The sequence below is a fragment of the Felis catus genome, chromosome B3, assembly GCF_018350175.1.
Source record: "Felis catus isolate Fca126 chromosome B3, F.catus_Fca126_mat1.0, whole genome shotgun sequence".
Taxonomy (NCBI): Eukaryota; Metazoa; Chordata; class Mammalia; order Carnivora; family Felidae; genus Felis; species Felis catus.
Genome location: NC_058373.1, coordinates 50,216,661 through 50,238,033, shown reverse-complemented (window position 1 = coordinate 50,238,033; position 21,373 = coordinate 50,216,661). Strand labels below are relative to the sequence as shown.

Sequence of the window (21,373 nt, the reverse complement as noted above, 5' to 3'; positions counted from 1 at the left end):
TGTCTGAGTGGCTCAGTCGGTTAAGCATCCAACTTCGGCTCAGGTCATGATCTCATGGTTTGTGAGTTTGAACTTTGTGTTGGGCTCTCTACTGTCAGCACAAGCTTGCTTGGATCCTCTGTGTCCCCCTCTCTCTTGTACTTCCCCTGCTTGATTGCTCACTCACTTCCTCAAAAATAAATATTAAAAAAAAATCTTAAATTCAACACCAAAAAAAGTCCAATTAAAAAATGGGCAGAGGACCTGAAAGACATTTCTTCAAAGCAAGGTATACACATGGCCAACAACACATGAAAAGATGCTCAGCATCACTAATGATCAAGGAAATGCAAGTCAAAGCCACAATGAGATAGCATTTCACACTTGTCATATTTTTCAGAAACAATTTTACAAAATTAATTTGCATCTTTATTATCCTGATTTTTATTCTATGATTCTTGTTTGTACCTTCTTGAATTGAATTTTTATCTTGTCTATTTTAATTTTTAAATTATATTTAAAACATTTAAGGCTGTGAACTTCCTTTTAAAACAGATTTATCTCAGAAGTTAATATTCATCTACATGTATGTGTAGATGTATGTTTAATATTAGTTTAGGTATAAATATTTCATAATTTCCACTGTTTCTGTTTTTCCTACCCATATCATATTAGGGAATGTTTATGTCTCCATAGTTTTTTGTTGCTGGTAGTGGTGGTTTTAAGTTGCCCGCTGTTGATTTCTTATTTAATTGCTCTTGATGATACCACTTTTATAGAATATATTGAGGTTTCTTTTGTGGCCAGATGCATTATCAGGCTTTAATAGTATTTAATGTGAAAAGAGAAAACATATTGCAGTTTGATGTGAATTCTGAACCCACACTTGGTATTGGCCTGAGGTATCTTTAATGATTAGTAAGCTTTTTCCATTTATGTTTTTAGGTAGATGGAAAATTTCCTCATTGTTTCTCCATTCTCCTAGTGTTTATCTCATACATTTACATTCTAAGTGTTGACATTGTGTTAAATCACTCTTTTATTCAGGTAGCTGTAAAAGTTTTAGCTTTGGGGCATCTGGGTGGCTCAGTCAGTTAAGCATCTGACTTTGGCTCAGGTCTTGATCTCACAGTTGGTGGCTTCATGGCTTCAAGTCTTGCATCGGGGTCTGTGCTGACAGCGCAGAGCCTGGAGCCTGCTTCAAGTTCCGTGTCTCCCCCTCTCTCTGCCCCGCCCCTGTTTGTGCTCTCTGAAAACTAAATATTAAAAATATTTTTTTTTTAATTTTTTTTTCAACGTTTATTTATTTTTTTGGGACAGAGAGAGACAGAGCATGAACGGGGGTGGGGCAGAGAGAGAGGGAGACACAGAATCGGAAACAGGCTCCAGGCTCCGAGCCATCAGCCCAGAGCCTGACGCGGGGCTCGAACTCCCGGACCGCGAGATCGTGACCTGGCTGAAGTCGGACGCTTAACCGACTGCGCCACCCAGGCGCCCCTTAAAAATATTTTTAAATTATAAAAAAATAAAAGTTTAGCTTTAATTGTGCACAGATTATGCAGTATGGGTTTGCCATAGTTCTATAGTTCTATGAGAAATGGTGATATATATCTTTATTTTCAAGTATTCTATCCATAGTCCCTAGCACAGTGCCTAGCACGTAGGGGTCACTGGATCAATATTTGCTGAATGAATAAATTGTTCCAGTGCTCCTGAGAGCAATTTTGGTCTTGACTTCATTCACCATTAGTTTTGAGTTGCTACTTCATATGTGGTGATTGGGAGATTATGTTTGTTTTTGTTTTAAGCTTAGACAGTTTTTAAAGTTTTGTAAATAATATTTTGAGTATAGTTGACACATAGTGTTACATTATTTTCAGGTATACAACATATTAAAATTACTATATAGTTGTGGTACCTGGCTGGCGTAGTTGGTGAAATACGTGACTCTTGATCTCAGTGTCGTGAGTTCAAGCCCATGTTGGGTGTAGAGATGACTTTAAAAAATTGTTACATAGCATCTGTGCATGTGTGTAGAATTGTGGTATAGGTGGGCCAGAGAGCAGACTCTTTCTCATATCATCTTATTCTGCCTTATTGTCCAGAGGACTGGCCTAGATTTTTAAAGAACCAAATAAAATTCTGATCATGTCACATGTCAGTGTCTTGCTTGAAAACAATCTGTGACTGTACATTACAATTTGAGTATAATTTAAATTGCTTAATGGAATATATCAAGATTTTTATGCAATAAATCCTATCCACCTATGCTTTATTTCTTATAATTCTTTACTTTCACACTCCCACGTTTCAGTTCCTAATGCCCCACAGTCCTTAAAGCTTCAAAGCCTCTGCAAAACTTTTTCCCTCTAAGAATGCCTTCATTCAACTGACAAACACCTTTCTAAATTATTATCCCCATGAATTGTTTACAAGCCCAATGTCCTCTCTGGCTGCAGAGTTAGATCTTTTCTTCATGCTCCCATATCAACATGTTCATATCTTTCACATATCCTTAACATAGCATGTTCTTGTTGTGACTCAGGTTTTTCAGGTTATGCCCCCTGCCGCCAGCCCCTAACTGAATAAAAAAAGTGTATGAGATATGAGTGTGAATCTCTCACTCAGCACCCCTTCCATTATATCCAGAATTGCACCTGAAATGAGAGCCAGAACAAAGGATTTCCTCTGCTCTGGTAAGATCTAATGAATATTGATAGCCTCACAAGACAGTTGCCAAGATTCAATAAAAGAGCAGATAAAGTGCTCTGCAGAATATCTAGCACATAGTAAGTACTCTGTAAAGGTTAATGACAGCTCAGCAAGCCCCTAATTACAATATAGGTTTTTCTCTGGACGGTTCAGCTCCCATCTCGTGACTTTCAGGCGTAGTACACATGTTTTAAAAGTCATGTATTTTGATATGCTGGCAAATAATGCAAGCCTGTTTCCAAAGTGAGTAGTGAACAATATTATCACTAGTGGGGGATTTACATTATCCTTGAAGGCTCTGAGGGCAAAGAAGGACGTTGGAACAAAGAGTTTAGGAAAATTGCTAAGCTAGCTAGGCCTCCAGAACTCAGATTCTTGATACATTTTGAAATCTCTTATATTCAAATTTTCTTCAAAAAGTGTCATATAACAAGGATAAAATACCAAGAGAGAAAACACGATTTTTACTTTTATTCTAAATTGTGAAATAATTATAAATATCTCAAATTTAGGTGGTAGATATTAATATTTCTGGTGATAATTGGCGAGTAAATATTTCTTGTTAATCTGAAAATAAATTACACATAGAGAAACAAAATCATAGAATTTAGAGCTAGAAGCTTTAGCTACATACTGGGCAAACCCCTTTATTTCATCTACATATGAAGGGAAAGTGAATGCTCAGGAGGTCATATGTTGACTTAAGTCACATTTAAATTCCCTTCTCGGGGATGTTCACATGAGAAACAGTGGTGGGTTTAGTAGTCAGGAGGCACACTTAAATTATGGATTTTCCTATAAGCTTAAGATTTATATTTTTTTAGGTTCCTATGCAGCGTGGTTGAACACAAGAGCGATATTCACCTAGTAAATATTTTATAAGTTTAAAATTTCTTAAAATAACTAGTTCATGGAATATTGAGTCATTAAAAACTGTACAGTCACTGGAACTTCACCGATATCCTATTTATAGAGGAGGTTTCATTATAAAGTAGATGGATGCATTGTGGCCTTATGTGAACATCATTAAGTCACTAAAGTACAAAATGACCTTGTTGTGGCAATGATGAGACTTTTGAGACAAGGAGCATTGGGAACACCCTTATAAGGAGTATCCAGCATGTAATTACAGAATTTGTTACATTTTTTGTATGTTTTTGTAATTACAGAGGTTTGATCAGACTAAGCAAAAACAACTACATGTGTAACAAAAGACAACTGGCAGGGAACAAAGCTATTCTTAGTGAGAGTGTATGGGTATACTGATAAAAATACATAACATGTATAATTAATATTTACTTATATATGATGTATATTATACCTGTATTATACATGTATATATGTATATACACCATAAACATTTCCTATATTTTTATATAGTATTTTAAATGTGTTTATTTTAATGGTCTCAAATTACTGAATCAAGGTCAGAGAACATTATTTTCAACCCATATTTCTGTACTTGATCATATATGTTTTTCCCGTTTGTAAATAATAAAAGAATACAGATCTTTACACATTAATTCTTTCTTTATGACTTAAAGTTACATTAGTTGGCTAGGACTGAATTAACAAAGTACCATAAACCGAGTGACTTAGGATGACAGAAATCTGTTGTCTCACAGCCCTGGAAGCTGGATGTCTGAGATCAAGGTACGCTGAGACGGCAATGCTCCCTGTGAAAATGCTAGTCAAGGGTGTGTCCAGCCTCTCTCCCAGTGTCTGTTCCATAGTTCCTTGGCTTGTAGCAGTAGAGCTGCGATCTTCAGATGGCATTTGTCTTGTGTGTGCACCTGTCTCCAAATGTTTTTTTTGTTTTCAATTTTTTTAAATGTTTGTTTATTTTTGAGAGAGACAGAATGTGAGAGGGGGAGGGGCAGAGAGAAAGGGAGACACAGAATCTGAAGCAGGCTCCAGGCTCTGAGCCATCAGCACAGAGCCAGCCGGGTGCAAGGCTCAGACCCACAAACCGTGAGATCATGACCTGAGCCGAAGTCGGACACTTAAGTGACTGAGCCACCCAGGTGCCCCCAAATGTACCCTTCTTATAAAGACCCCAGTCATATTGGATTGGGAACAACCCTACTCCAGTATGATGACTTTATCTTAACTAATGATAGCTGTAACAATTGTATTTCCAAAGAAGTCTACATTCTGAGGTACTGTGGGTTAGGACCTTAACAATGAATTTGGGGGTGGGGGCATAATCCATAACAAAGATAATTTCTTGAGCATCAACTTAAAAAAAAAGTTTTCTTCAAAACAGAGTCTACTGTTAGACATCACTAAAATTTTTCTAAAAATTCTATTAGTTTTCACTATCATCAACCATGCATCACTATTAGATTAATGACCATCAACCGTCTTTGGTATTATTTTTAATACCATTAAAATATTCTGATCTTTAGTAATTTTATAATCTGAAGCATAGTTTTAATAAGTTTATCATTGTTCATGCATTCTACTTTGTGAATCATCCAGTCACATTCTTGACCAGTTTGGAGGGATATTAGGTTCAAATTTTTACAGACCTGTAAGAGTTCTTTATATTCTGAACATACTAACATGTGTTTTTAGTAAATACATTTCATTTTCTTTTTGGTTTTATTTTTTTTAATGTTTATTTTGAGAGAGAGCATGCAAGCACTAGCAGGGAGGGGCAGAGACAGAGGTGGAGAGAATACTAAGCAGGCTCCACACTCAGCATAGAGCCCATGTGGGGTTTGATCTCACGAACCATGAGATCATGACTGGAGCCAAAATCAAGATCCAGTCAGATGCTTAACTGACCAAGCCACCCAGGAAACCCTCTTTTTGTTTTTATATACAAAAATACTAAATAGGCATAACAAAGCCTCTAACTGTAAATGTATCTTCTCATTCCTAGGGTTAGTTAATATTCTTTTCCAGTTTTACTTATTTACTTATTTAATACATCTGTAACTTCATGGGCTATGTGTAAGATAAGGATATAAATAAATAATACAAATATTTGACCTATGTTCTAAGTGTCATTTATTGACCAGTATGTCTCTTTGCCTTTGATAACAATCCATCCTTCCTTATTTGTTGAACTCTTAGGTACAAGGGTTTGTTACTTAGCTAATTTTGTTGAACTTCTTCATCTATTTTGCCAGGACAATAATGCTTTAATTAGTATAGATCTTTAATATTCTTACAGATTTTCCTCTTAATTCTCCTTTTAAAAAGTCTTATGTATTTTGGCTTATTAATCCAGTTATACTTGAAATACTTTTTTTGGGGGGGGAGAGTGTGCACACACATGTGTGCCAATGAGTGGGGTGAGAGGCAGAGGGAAATAGAAAATTTTAAGCAGGCTCCACGCTCCCTGAGCCAAAATCAAGAGTCAGACACTTAACCGAGTCACTTAGGCACCCCCGTACTCGAAATATTAATCCTATAACAACTTGCTGTTAGGGTTTTAACTATAATATCTTATAAATCTGTTATAAAGGAATTTATCTTTTCTCTATCCAGGAAGATGAAATAAATTTTATTTGGAGTTTTAGGTACTTCCATAATGTATTGTAGTTTTTTTAAGGTTGTTCGCTCATTGCTCAGCAAACATTTATTGGTGTCTACTATACTTCAGAAAGTAGTAGAAACTAGAAACAGAAGGTTAAAAATAGATAAAATCAAGGAACTTGTATCGAGTAGAATTGCTGATAAGGAAACTGACAAAAGATAAGGGTTAGCCAGGAGGAGTGCAGCATGCCATGCTCATTCACACAGCCATGGATCCTTGACATGTTACAATTTTCCAGGAGAGAGTGTTAAGCTTTAAGTGAGTTTTGGAGGCTGACAGACAGCTAGGTGAAGGGGAGCACCTATCTTAAGGGAAGGAAACGGAACATACAAAGGCACACAGATTTAAAAGAGCATGGCATAAAGATGAAGTGACAGGAATTTAATTGTGGCCAAAGTGCAGTATGTGAATGAGGACTCATGAGCCTGCAGTAGATGCATATCTGTTTTCTCTGGTTTGGGCATTGTGTAACATTGGTGGGTTTAATGAGGGAAGGGAAGTGATGTGATTTTATCTGTATTGGGAAAGATTTCAAAGGGGATAGTATGGCAGGTGGACAAGAAAGGAGTAGGAGTGAGCAAAAAAGGTTTGTTGATAATTAATAAATATATGTATTCAATGAAGGAATGAATGAAACACTGAAGAATGAATGAAAAAGTTGAAATGTATTAGATTTAACAGCTGAAGAATAATTAATGACTCTAATATTACCATGACTCAGTGGAATGGTTGATGTACAAGTCCGTTATTAATAGGAGACAATGTCAAAGTTATGAGTATTTGAAATCAGATCTCATGTCATTATTTATCAAGCTAATTACTGGGAGTTTGTAGAAAATAACTTATTTTTGTTTACGTGCTGGTTAAATGTTCACTTTGCTACCTGTTTTAGTTTGCTACCTGTTTGTTTCACTTCGCTGCCTGTTAATAGTTTTCCAGGTGATTTGTCTTTTGGGTTTAAAATTATAATGCCTGAAAGTAACAACTTTGTGTCCTGCCTTATAACATTTACATTGTTTAATTTTGCTTAAATTGGTCTGCTTTTAATATATTGATCAGAATTTCAAGAAATAAGTTAAAATGATGGTTGTGGACATTTTTCTCTTTCTTTTAATGATAATGGGAATCACCTGATATTTCACACTTAAGATTATGTCTCTGGAAATAATTTTTTTTAACATATTAAATTCAAATAAGATTCATTCCAATATGATTTATGTTTAAAATTTTTGAAATTTTATGACAGAACTTTTTGGTACTTATTGAAATGTAGATGTATATTTTCTGACCAGTTGATATCTCATATTAAATTGTTATTCTATGATTTAAAATTATGCTTGTGACAATTTCCATGGATATGGTATATTATTTTTGCTTAATGCTGAATTTTCTATATTGTATGCAGTATCTTAAAATGTTGATGGCTATTCATAAGATGGATTTTTTACTACTTGTGCTGTTATCTTGTTTTATATTCAAAGATCTAACTCTGAGGTTTGTGAAATATCTAAGATACTGCACACAAATAGTTACAATAATTAAGCATACGTAATTAGTCAAGAAAACAAATGCATTTCAGATTTTTATCAATAAAAGTTGTCAATGAGCTACATGACCTAGATAAATCTTTATATTGCTGGGGCTCATCCATAAAAATGAAAGGTTTTGACTACATGAACCCCAAGGACATTCTAGCTCTAGATTTCTGCCAACTTGTATTTGTTGAGAAGTTCTTGCTTCATGCTAATAAGCAAAAATTAATTAATAAGTTTAAGAGCAATATTACTGTGTGAGATAGAAATGGACCATGCCATGATGACCCTGCCAGATTCAGACTTGAGTTAAAAACAGAAAGAGACCATTTTCATCTCCCTGGGCCCAAGAGGAATGCTGACCCTTTGATGTCTCTTAAATTGCACTGGAGAACTGTGGCCCGTCCACCCCTCTCTGTTATGTTCAATTTACCTGGAACATGGGATTTAAAGGGCAGCAGATAGGGGGTCAGGAGCCCTCGATTTGTGTCCCACTTCTGCCATTGACTCGCTTTGTGATCTTAATCATGTCAGTTAACTGCTTTGGGCATCAGTTCTTTTATTTGCAAAGTGGAGTATATCTTTTATTTGCAAAGTGGAGTATATCTGTTAAACTCTTGAGCTCTATGACAAGCCATAAATAATAATCCCTTACTAAGACCTAATTAATTTATGTAGTCATCTGAGGTTGACGTTCACATATTTTGATCTCAATTGATTGAACATTATTTGTAGGCCAATAGGCAAAGTAATTCATGACTTTTTGCAGAGTTGGGTCTAGACTCTAGACTCCAGAGAATTTGATAGTTTGCCCAATGTGCTTAGTAAGTGGCAGAGCACTTCTGAAGACTTCTGATTCAACAGCGTTCTTTTCTCTATATGACACATTGTCTCATTAAATCCTGTAATCACTCTTCGATACTTTTCAAGCATTCGGGCACATTTTTCAGCTCTTTCACATAAGAGGACAAACTATTCTTTTTCCCTCTGGGTTCAGCCTTGCAATTCTGTTTTGTTTATGGTTTTAAACAATGTAAAATAGTAACACTTTGTTCATGTATATGTTTAAATGATTTCTTAAAGTACTCTGTCTAACATTTATTCCTTCTTTTCCTGATTCTCTTTCAGATAGCAGTTCTGTGGATGAAAAGGTTTTCAATCATACTTTTTCTTCTCTCCGGAGGGATCTTGTCTTTTGTACATGTTTGTTTGTGACATATTAGACCTATTTTGGTTCCTCTGTTTTAGTTGTGAAATGTGCATGTTATCCCAGCTTTCCATCCTTTGGTTGTCCTTTAAGTGTGCCCCCAATATGTTGCATTTATGAAGAGGTTACACCTTGCCAGCTGCGCTTACTTAGCTTATACTTGCCAACCTAGGGGTCTGCTACGGTCAAACTCAGCATCTGTTCTCAAGTCTGGCTAATCATGATCTCCTTGACTGATTCATGTTCACTGCACATAGCAAGTTTTAAGGGCAAAGAGTATTAGTAATATGTTTTCCTGGACTGTGCCAGTGCTTTTGTTGAAATGCTGACAGCTAATTTCAAAACCTCCACTCACAAAAACATAGTAGCTTTGACTTGGAGCTGACCCTGCTTAGCATCTGTCATACTAGGTGTTACATGTCTAGTGCAGTTGATGCGTGTCCCAAATTCATGTGTGTGCAACTATAGTATGCTAAATGTTTCTTTCTCTTTTGTGTTTCTCTTGTTTTTCATTTAAGGCTCGAATAGTAAGTGGCAATGATTTGGAGGCTGCCAAATTCTCTGGACTCCAGGCGATTGGTGGGTGAGTACATTCATAATCTTCTTAATTCATTCCATTTATCAATGGTACTTGGCTGTGCTCTTGCCATAAGCATATTGAATGCAGGCTGTTGCATGATGGTATAATTAACTAGCTTTACTATTGTTTTCTTGTTTCACAAAAAGGTAGCTTTTATAGTTTGTTTTTAATGGGTAGATGTGTGTGCATATATGTAATTATACTCAAATGTGTCTATATATAAAGAAGGTCAAAATGACCTAAATGGATTAGCTATTAATGTTATCACTCTATACACAAATATAAACACATAATTTTACGTAAATGAGTTTACAGTAATACAATTAAGACTATATTTTGATCTGCTTGTTTGCAGTTAATGAAATGTGCATGAATATGTCAATAAGTAGATGAATGTAAACTTTATTACTTGTTATAGTTACTTCATGGTTGGATGGAAATATTTAAGATTGAATCACAAAATAATGTATGCATTGTATTTTGCATGTAAAATACTCAAAAAACAAAGGATCTTCTTTAATGCCTATAGCTACACATTGCTATCAGTTTGGCACGTAGGTTCACAGGCATTTTTCTGATGCTTGCATACATGTTTATGTTCCTATAGAATAAGTAAGTTTGTGTATCTCTGTACATGCAACATAAACTAAGCCATTCTACATAGAAATAAACACTAATTTAGTCATGACATTTTAGCAATTATTGTTACAGTTCTTTCCTATATAATGACTTATCTGATCCTTAAGATGGCCCTGTGAGGTAAGTACTAATTTGACCATCATACAGATTAGGGAATTGTTGTATGAAACAATTATAAAAATTGTTTCCCTCCATACAGCTACTGAACGGCAAAACGAGTATCCAAACCCAGCTAGTCTAGCTTTAGAATCTGTGACCTTATTTAATAGGCTATTCTGCCTCTGCAACTTGGGGTTCTTCCCCCTGCTTTTCTCTTTTCCATATAAAAGCATGTCTTAGGAAACTTTCCACTTCATTATTTCTAAGTGATGCAAATATTTCAAAACATTACTAGACTATTTATTCATCTTATGTTAATAGATTTTCAAGAATATTTCTAGGTTCCAGTATTGCAAATGATACAACAGCAAATACATTAGATTTTTAAGTGAAATTATCGGCCAAAGCTTATGCACAGTATAGACATAAAGAAAGATAGATTCATTTTAAAAGTTTTGACCTTTGAACACGTGTGTCTGTGTGAACATATGTGTGTGCCCCATGGGGCACCTGGGTGGCTCAGTTAAGTGTCCTACTCTTGATTTCAGCTCAGGTCATGATCCCAGGGCTGTGGAATTGAGCCCCATCAGGCTCTGTGCTGACAGTGTAGAGCATGCTTGGGATTCTTTCCCTCCATCTCTCTCTGCCCCTCCCCTGCACTTACTCATTCTGTCTATTTCTTTCTTTCTCTCTAAATTAATAGTAAAGAATACACGAACATATGTATGTATGATAGAAATATAAGCAAATTTTAGATACATGTATTAAGGTTTTTCAGGCAAAGAAATAGTTTTATGGTTACGTTTCATAATACTTTCACTCTTTAAGTATATCCACATGTTACTTGATTTAAATTAAACATGTAAAATTTAAAATTTTAAATATGGAGCTCCTGAAAAATAACATATATCACATATACTTGGATTTTTTTCAAAAGTCTGATGTTTGTCAAATAATAAGTCAAATCTTAATTACTTAATTTTATGTGTATAAACTCTTCAGTGTTCTTTAAATATGTGAAGAACTACTCACATCCCTATTGCAATGTCACAATGGTTTAAATGCATTAGGAAACCAGCTGCAATGAAAGATCACTATGGATGATTCTTAGAAAAGTTAAGTAATAAATGGATGACTTTCTCTCCCCTACCCCACACATATGGACTCTTTAAGTTTACTAGAAAGTAATAACTTGACAAAATGAAAGTTTATCTTAGAAAATAATTAAGATGAACTCCAATTTGATTACAAAATCATGTATATCATGATCTTGGAGACTTATCCGACTATTTGATCTAGAGTTTCTATAACTCTTCCTTGCTTGTGGCATCCAATACTTGATAACATCTTGCTTTCCTAACTCATTGCTGAATATGGAGTTTTATCAATGTCAAAGCAACAGTTAATCTAAACCCTTGTTCTCAGTGCAAGCTGTGTAAATGGTTACCTAAAAAGATTATCTTGGCAGTTTGAATTCCCTTCCATTTCATTTTTCCAGAAATTTCTTTTCAAAGAGTTCCCAAAGGATTTTAGTGTTATGATGATAAGGGAAAGGGGTGATAATTTTCAGTACTCAAGAGAATCTGCCATTATCTGAATGCTTATTTCCTCTTGAAGAACCCAAAGAGTACATTTAAGTATGGCCTTCAATGACAATCTCTTTTAACAGGATTTACTTATTTTAATTATTCTATAAATATTTTAAAATACACTTTTTGTAGAATGAAACATTACTACAATTCTTATAAATATTACAACTTCTTTTCTCCTGGAAAACATATGAGAGCTAACTTTCAGAATGGAGTCCCCGCTTCATGATAATTCTCCATCCCTCACTCTTGTACTTTCAACATTCCTAACCAGTTTAGAGCCAAACCGCATTGATCCTTCCCTCCCCTTTCTCAGGTGCTAATGAGGGAATGATGTATGCACTGGAACCAGATTATTGTTAACCTGCTGCTCTGATCTCTGCTTATCTCTCTGTACATCTCATGTCAATTTTCCTAGAAAATACATGGCAAACTTGACTCCATTTTACCTATCTTAGTCAAAATAAAATATAGACAGGCTCTGGCAAGAGAGAGAGAGAGAGAGAGAGAGAGAGAGAGAGAGAGAGAGAGAGAGAGAGAGAGAGAAACGATCTAGAAGAAAGGAAAAGAGAAATCTGGAAAAATGCATGTTTCGGTGATGGTGTTAAATTTAACAGTTTACTTATCTCAGTGGTTTTAAAAGAATTTGTTAACTTTTTTCATATATGTACACTAAGAGTCGTACTAGAAGCACACCTCAAGATGTTAGAAGTACAGGAGCTTTTAGGGGGAGAAACACCTCCCAGTTAAAGTGGAGAGACAGCAAGAGTAGATGAAAAAAGCCTTTGGACCATGACATGGGTCTGACTTCTGTGAGAGGAGATGGGGAAGGAATAACTGGGCATAAAAATCTTTAAACTGACAAATGAGGCTACAAAAAAAGTGCCAGACCAATAGGGAGTCTGAGGTAAAAGATACACTGTTAGAAGAGTCCCACGTTGTGCATATGTGACCCATGTGCAGACTTATTATCTCCACCATGTCCAGTCATTGGTTTGGATCAGCTTGGTGAGTGTGGCCTTGGGATGAATGCTTTAGTGGATTCTGGAAGTGTGGTGGCTGAAGGAGGTCATCCAACTACACTTTTCTCAGAAGATCTACCCTGAGGAATTTTGTGTGACTCATGTCCATGTCTACTCAGCTTTGATAAGTCATATTGATGAAAGTACTTTAATAAATGATAGTGAATGAAACCAAACAAGTACCTTCTCCAAATATAAATCACTTTTTAAAATTAGAATTATACTCCTATGGTTTTATGGTTGCATAAAACTTAAGTTCACCATTCACTGGACTTTGGTAGTCACAGTTACATTGTTTGCAAGATGAGCATTGCAAAGCTTTTATATATTATCTTTTTAGTCTTAAGGTACTAAACTGTCTGCACCAGAGTCCATAAAACAGTGGTGAGAATGAGGGGAAAGGCAGTTTGGGATGGGAGATTCTGATCTTCTTTGTTTGTTTTCTTCTCTAGTTATCCAAATTTTCTGCAGGATAGCTCTCATGAAAGTTCCTCAAAAGTTTGTAAAGAATGGTTTATTCCCTGTTACGGTTCTGAACCACACTATAGCTACCTTTCCAAACTCTAGGAATCTGGTGATGACTTGGAAACCACTACCAGGATTATTTAAACTTGGCAGGAAATAGTTGATCTTGAGAGAGGTGAGAAAAAGATTGTTGAAATGTAGGATGCTAAGAGATGGCCAAATAGAAAAAGACAAACTTCCATTTTGACCTCACTCTCCAAGAGGTACAATTGAAGAAAAAAAATTGTATGTGTATTTGTGTGTGTGTGTGTGGGGGGGATACATGTGCATGTATAACAATACTTGCTGAGATTTTGAAGGTAGTTCAATTATTGCCATGAATGCATAATGTGGTGAGTATGCGCAAGCAATTATCAGCCAATGTTCTGAATAATTTCTTTGCTTTTAAACTTACCTTGATTAAAATAGTGATTTTTGTTATTGTTAAAAAATCTGACATGAGTTAGGTTGTACAATATGTGGAAACAGTTGGTTTAATATACTCTTGATATTTGCCATAATTCTGACATTGCTTTTGTATTTCTCCCTAAAGTTGGAGAGGCCATATGCTGTCCTCATGAACTATTTCCCACTCCTAGTCTTGATATTCATGTTTGGTCAGTGCCTAAAATTATTTAAGATGGAAGCTAAGGTTGTTCTTAGTCTCTAGAGGCTCTTAATTCATTTTTTCTAATAGGAGAAGTCTTCTCTTGGGTGGCTGAGAATTTGTTTGATTTATTTCCCATCTAGTCTATAAATGAGATTTGCCCTTATTTCCTCAGTTAACTTCCTTGTTTTGCAAAGAAAGGCTCACAAATTCTCCTAAACCTAGAAAATTTCTGTTTCTATTTCTATAATCCCTTCCTTGGGTCAGTGGTTCATGCTACACAAATATTCTTGCCTGCTTTGAACCGTGTTTGCAAAGTATTAAGAAAATGACAGGCTCCACGTAAGTTTGGTTCAATAACAGTGGCAGGTTACTCTTTGCAGGGAAATGGGAGCCTCTGTCTTTCTTTTACTCTGCAGTTAGTTGTTTTTATGTAAGAGTTCCTTTCCCTCCAAGGGCATCAGTGCAGAAGGAGTTCACTATAGATTTAGGTAAAAATAAATTTGGATTAGAGCATATTAATTGTTATAAGAGCTATCAGATGCAGTCAGGTCTGCATTCTTAATTCATTATTGAATAGCAATTCGAATCATCATGCTCATAATTTTTGCAACTTTTAAATTCATATTGCCATTAATCTAGTTTTGATCCTCAATACCTTTTACCTAGGTGAATACAAACTGATCTTCCTTCATTAATTGCTCTACATTAAGTTCAATCTATACACTGTTAAAGATTAATCTTCTTAAAGCACAGTCCTTTCTACTTAAATATGTTTAATGGCTCCTTATTTCTGCAGTGTAGAGTATGGATCTTTCTACATGGCTTTGAATATCTTGATTTCTATTTCTTCTTGATTTCTATTTCTTTATAATAAGGAATTCTTAGTCTCCCTTTTTTGTTCCTATTTGTGTCACTCCCATGGTACATAAGAATTTAATTTCATAAATTAACAAAACATGTATCTTTCAATCTGATTTTAAACTCTTTAAAGACATAGAGTTGGTGTTTTTCACTTAGGTTTTCCTCCCTAAAGCTTATGATAGTGCCTTGCCCATATGAGGACCTCACTCATAAATTAATATTGTTTTAGATTGTCAGTTTCTTCAATAAGTTGGTTAGAATTCTTTCATAAAAGATTCCAGGTCTGCTGCATTTTAGGAAAATAAATTCTAAAACAATCATGGATTCATGATGAGACATATATGAAAAGTAGTGGGAGTATTAAAAACAGCTGGATCCACACCCCCCCCCAACTCAGTGTTTCTAAATCCCTACAGGCAAAACAAAATCAAGGATCTTTTCTCACACTAGATTTAACCCCAATTGATCAGAGGCCAATTTGCTTTTGATCTTGAATCCTTGTTTCTCTACTTCGGAAGGTTGTGTTGAATGAATCCATAAAAATATTACTCTATTCATGCTTAGATATAAATTTTACCCTTTTATTCTCACATCTGAAAACCCTAGCACTTTAGAATACCCTAGATATAAATTCACAGTGTATTAAAATTTCCCTTTAATCAGTTCCATTATTACTTCAAGAAAGACACCTTTTGTAATTAATAATTGAATGACCCTTTTCACCTTGCTCTTTATAAAAGTAATAAAAGGAGTTGTCTTGCTTAATCCATTAAAGGTTGAATAAAACCTGGCATCTTTTAGCTGATGTCAGATGCACTCAAGTCACAGGATAGTTATATCAGCCAGAAAAGAATCTACTGTGAGGCTAGGGCAAGTCTCAGCCCTTTCATAACCCTTGATGGTACCAGACCCACTAGACCTCAGCACTCTGCCTACAGTCCTCCTGCAAACACTTTATATCTTTTAATACAAAGGGTTGGCCTAGATAAATAACCTCTTAATTGAGAAAGGTGGCAGCAATAAGGCCACCAACTTTTGAAAACTCTTGTGTTAAGAACTGATTGCTAAGCTGGCATTGGCTTCCTATGCCATCTTCTCCCTCTGCTTCTCTCCCAAAAATTCCTTATCTAATTTTGGCCTACTACCAGCAATAAGTTCTCTAGTTCAGGGTCAGCTGCATGCTTCCAGGAATGCTTCCTGTAAATTACTCAGGAAGCATCTTTTCTGTTGATCTTTTATCCATTTAGAAAATCATGTGGTCAATAGAGTACATTTTGACACCAGCCACAGAAACCAGGTGCTAGGCTGACTCTTTCAATGTGTAGACCTATGAGACCCCAGGACCACAACCAAGGACCCTTTGGGAACCATGGAACACATACCTGGACATGCGATCTATGGATCTACAATCTAAATCAGTCATTTTCTTTAGGAATATTGGTTTTCCTACACAGTAGCAGAGAATTTGTAGTACTCAATGAAAGGATTAAGAAAATGAAGCTGTTAAGCTCAAACAACTAATAGCTTATAGTTGACAGAGTTAGAAATTGACAGCTTTTTCATCATCTCCTATTCAGGCCTGAGTTTGTGCCTTAACATTCTATCTTACTTAGTAATAGAATGCAAAACAGAAAGGACATTTGAGTATTAGACACAGTCAATCCAGGGATACTGTATAAGACCCCCTACTCCCAATCCCCAATGAGATTGTTGAACAGATTCTTCCATCTTTACACACCTACAAGAAACCTGATTTGTATCATCATAGAAGCCTTTTTATGTCCTTAAATGGATTTACATAAATTTTTTTTTTCCAAATCCATTTTTACTTTCACTATTTAATATTTAAGAATAATAACAATAATAAAAGAATACCTCAGGATCATCCTCAGTTGCAGACAAGGACAACCACAATTTTTACTCATTGTAGAAGTCCCCCTTATTCTTTAAACATTTTTAATGCTTTTAATTTATTTTTGAGAGAGAGAGAGAATGAGCAGGGGATGGGCAGAGAAAAAGGGAGACAGAGGACCTGAAGCAGACTCCTCACTGGCAGCAGAGAACCCGACACGGAGCTCAGACACATGAATCCTGAGATGAACCTGAGCTGAATTCCGATGCTTAATCAACTGAGCCACCCAGGTGCCACAAGGCTATTCTTACCCTTAAAGATAGGTGTATGTTTTAGATTTAGGGTACACATATGACCCCTCTTGTGTATCAACCCAAGATACAGATAATGTCTTCATTTCAGAGAAGGAAACCACAGCCACCATGAACTCTGACAACTTTTCTTTAGCTAGTTCATTGCACTGGAGCCTTATGTAGTTGTGCACAGCCCTGATTGGCTTCTCAGAAATGGCCTGATTTTCCTTTTATCTTTAAGTGACCGCCAGTTGAAAATACACCCAACAAGGAGTCTGTGCCTTTCCTTAGTTTCTGAGATCACGAACTTCATAGTATTTGAGATGCACTTTAAAGGAATCCCAAATTGAGTGATAGAAGTTGTGTTCTACTCCCAGCTCCTGAGGCCACATGTTTGCTCTGCTGGAACAATTAAGGCATCCAACATAAGCTTAGATATGGTGCTACTTCTGTCTTCTCATCTTTGTGATTCTTACCAAAGATTTCTGTCACTATTCTGAGCTGCACCTCGAAAAAACATGTCTCAAGCCATTGTTTGCCATACTTTCTTTGGATTCTAAACATCATGTGAGGATCCTTCAATGTAATGTAGCAGCTACTGAGGACAGTCCAGTCTTAGAAAAATAAAATTCCTTGTTAAACTAGAGGAGAGCAAATTTGTTGGGGGGAAAGGAAGGCTTTGTAGAAGCACATTTTTCTGAAGCCTTCTGTGTTCAATTTGCTTATTGAACATTTACATGTTATTAATTTACTGTTCTTTAAAACAAATCTTTAATTATGACTTCAAAGTCTCTGGCTTGGTTTAAGTTTATTAGAAAACCAATAAATCTTTAGGGATACGCCATACAGAACCAACTTTAATTCTTGAATGCCTTCCAGATATTATATGTGTTTGAGGAGTAGCAAATTAAAATCATGGAGATCCTTTATAAAGATAATATTCAAGTAGTCAGTCTTAAAAGAGTGCCAGTTCAGTAACTATGGAAAATATCTGTTATATTGAGAATAATCCCTTGTATTAGAAAATCACCATTTTTAGTAAAAAAAAAATTGAAAATAACCCTACTAGATGAGATGAAAATTATAATGAACATCATGGTTCCTAAACCTGCTGGTTCTTTCCAAAATGTAATTGATATGGCTATTGAGTGTATCTAACATATATAAAGCACCTTAGGAAAAGAGAAGCACTGAGCTTGATTATTGTATTTCCCAATAAAGAATATATTGAGTATGTTTTTACTTAATTCATTTACTTTTGATAAATGATCATGACTCAGGTCATGATCTCATGGCTCGTGAGTTTGAGCTCCGTGTCGGGCTCAGTGCTGACAGCTTGGGGCCTGGAGCCTGCTTTGGATACTGTATCTCTCTCTCTCTCTCTGTTCCCCTCCCCGACTTGTGTGCTCTCACTTGCTCGCTCTCTCTGTATCTCTCGCTCTCGCTCTCTCCAAAATAAACAAACATTAAAAAATTACAAAGAAAAAATAACAAGTTTGTTTAATCTACAATGCTTTATTAAATAAAAGCTTGCTGTCAGAACCATGCCATAATGCTCAGTTACTGTTTTTCAGTCTCCTTAGTTATTTTTTTTAATGTTTATTTTTGAGAGAGAGCAAGTGAGTGCTGGCACAAGCAGGGGAAGGTCAGAGAGACAGGGAGATACAGAATCTGAAGGAGGCTCTAGGTTCCAAGCTGTCAACACAGAGCCTGGCTGAGATCATGACCTGAGTTGAAGTCGCATGCTTAACTGATTGAGCCTCTCAGGCAAATCATAGTTTTCCTTAGCATTTAGAAACAGTACAAAGTAGAGAGGTAAAAAGAAACATTGTTGATGTTATTTAAAAAATAGGATACTATCTTAAATTCATAATGATTATAAAAACATAATAAATAATACCTTTTGAAATGTTACAATATAACAGGCCTGCATCTAAGGTTTCTTGTGCATTACCTCCTGTAATACTTATCACAACCTTGTAAACTAAATGTTACAGTTGTTCCATTTTTCATGCATCGTAAATGATGAGGCTTAGAGACATTGACATATGGTGAAAGTCCGTCAGTAACTAAGTTTTAGAGCTGAGGGTTGAACTGTGTCTATCTACTTGGCTCCATAGCCTGGATGCTTCACCATTTGGCCAAATTGATGTAATTTGTAAATAAATTATGCTTGTTTCTGGTTTAGTTCTTTGGAATAACATATTTTGTTTTCAGTTCAGTGTGTCATTATGTATTGGTATTAAAAGACTTTTCAGTAGGTATATCAACTAAGTGTTGTAGATATATTTCTACCTAGATCCTAGAAAGGCATTTGCTAAGGATTTTCTGAATATACGCTAAAATAATACCACCTAGATGAATTAATAATTGGTTTAACGATTAGACCCAAAGTATGATAATTTGTAAATAATTTTGTATCCAGGGAAGCTCTTATGGAGTGCTTCAGGAATTGCCTGTAGACAGATTACTTTTAATTAAACAAGATAGAAATATAAAGGATCTCATTGTAGGCTTTCAGGGTAACATAAGGCTGGGCAAAATAACTAGTGTATTAAGATGATGCAATTAATACCCAAAAGATCTTAGTATACCACAAACATCTGAATCTAACCAGAAATATAAGTACTGTACCAACCAGGATAAGCTCGGTTATGATATAGCAACATCTACCAAATCTCTGTGTATTAATTAAATAAAGGTTTATTTCTCACCCATTCTACATTTTCAATGCCTATAAATACAGGGGAGGAGGACACACTTTTCTCTTTATAGCTGCTGGATGTACTAGGCTGGTAGAGGTTTGTTTCAATGCATGCTTTCATGGTTGCACTGCAGAGAAATGAGAATGTGACAAACAGGGGTCAAACTCTTAAGACAACGTACAGATGTGACCTGCCTCCCTTCTGCTTATATTGCAATGGACAGAGCAAATAACCATGTTTAAAGGGAAGGTTGAGGTGCAATTCCACCACGTGTCTGAAAGAAAAACTGGAACGTTTCTGAACCACCCTAACACAATTATGGATAAATGGAAGTTTTAGAGTCTGTAGAAGAAAGGAAAATGATGTTTAATGTCAACACATGAAAAGATTCACAATATTCATTGCATCTGGTGATGAATCACATGAGATTCTGGTGATAGTCTGACAAGGAAAGCAGCCTTACAGAGGTAAGAGAGTAGGACCAGAAGTTCTGATGTGTATAGAATCCTGCTACCTCTCGGGACCTGTGGACTTGGGTCAGGGAACAATAATTTAACAGATATAGACAAAAGAGAAAGATCAAAAAAAAACCAAATAAGCAGATTGAAGAAGGGTCCTGAATCGTACCATAGGAAAAAACACCAAAGATTTTGGGGTTGCTGAATCTGGAAAAGAGAAGGTTTAGGTAAAAGTATGTTATAGGCTGTCAAATATTTAAGAAAGTAGGTGTGGAAGGGGTATTAAATAGTCCTGAGCTTTCCATGGGGCAAAATACACTAGGCAGACTTGTGCTCAATATAAGGAGAAATTTGCAAAGTAAGACCTTTCTTGTGAAAACTAAGTTCCCCATTTCTAGAGCTATTTAAATAGCTTGAGTGATTACTTGTTTGAAATTTGCAAAGGAAATTTACATATCAGATGTGTGATTCTTTTTTTTTATTTTTTAATTTTTTTTAACGTTTATTTATTTTTGAGACAGAGAGGGACAGAGCATGAACGGGGGAGGGTCAGAGAGAGAGGGAGACACAGAATCTGAAACAGGCTCCAGGCTCTGAGCTGTCAGCACAGAGCCCGATGCGGGGCTTGAACTCACGGACCGCGAGATTGTGACCTGAGCCAAAGTCGGCCGCTTAACCGACTGAGCCACCCAGGAGCCCCAGATGTCTGATTCTTTAAAGCTTCTTCCAATCTGAAGATTCTATTACATCTCATACTAATGTTATATCCCAATGAGATCACTGTATCAGATAGATATTGCTGTGTAACAAACCTTCCTAAACTCAGTGACTTAAAACAATGAATCCACAGATCTTGTCTGCCTTCGCTTAACACATGTATGGTCAGCTGGTAGGGGCTACTTCTCACATGTCTGTGGGTGTTTGGCTACTGTCTGGGCAATAGAGGGAATTGGACTATGTGCTACTCATTGTCTAGCTGAACAGACCAAGTTTGTTCGTAAGGCAGAAACAAGATTCTAAGGGAAACAACTAGAAGCTTACAAAACCACTTGAAGCCAAGGCAATAACTGACAACCATCATTTTAACTACATTTTATTGTTCAAAACAATTCATAAATCCATATTCAAGGAACATGGACATAGACCCTGACTCTTAATTGGAGGAATGAGAACCAAGGCCATTT

The 21,373-nt window shown here is 35.9% G+C and overlaps 1 protein-coding gene across 2 annotated transcripts in view; it reads left to right on the top strand.

The window, feature by feature from the left end:
• Window positions 1-21,373, top strand: part of UNC13C (unc-13 homolog C) — a 675,102-nt gene that overhangs the window by 198,409 nt on the left and 455,320 nt on the right. For both annotated transcript variants that reach the window (XM_045059288.1, XM_019832393.3), the window contains 2 exons: window positions 8,899-8,921; window positions 9,496-9,560. In XM_045059288.1, coding sequence (XP_044915223.1) covers window positions 8,899-8,921; window positions 9,496-9,560 — 88 coding nt within the window. The remainder of the gene's footprint in view (window positions 1-8,898; window positions 8,922-9,495; window positions 9,561-21,373) is intronic.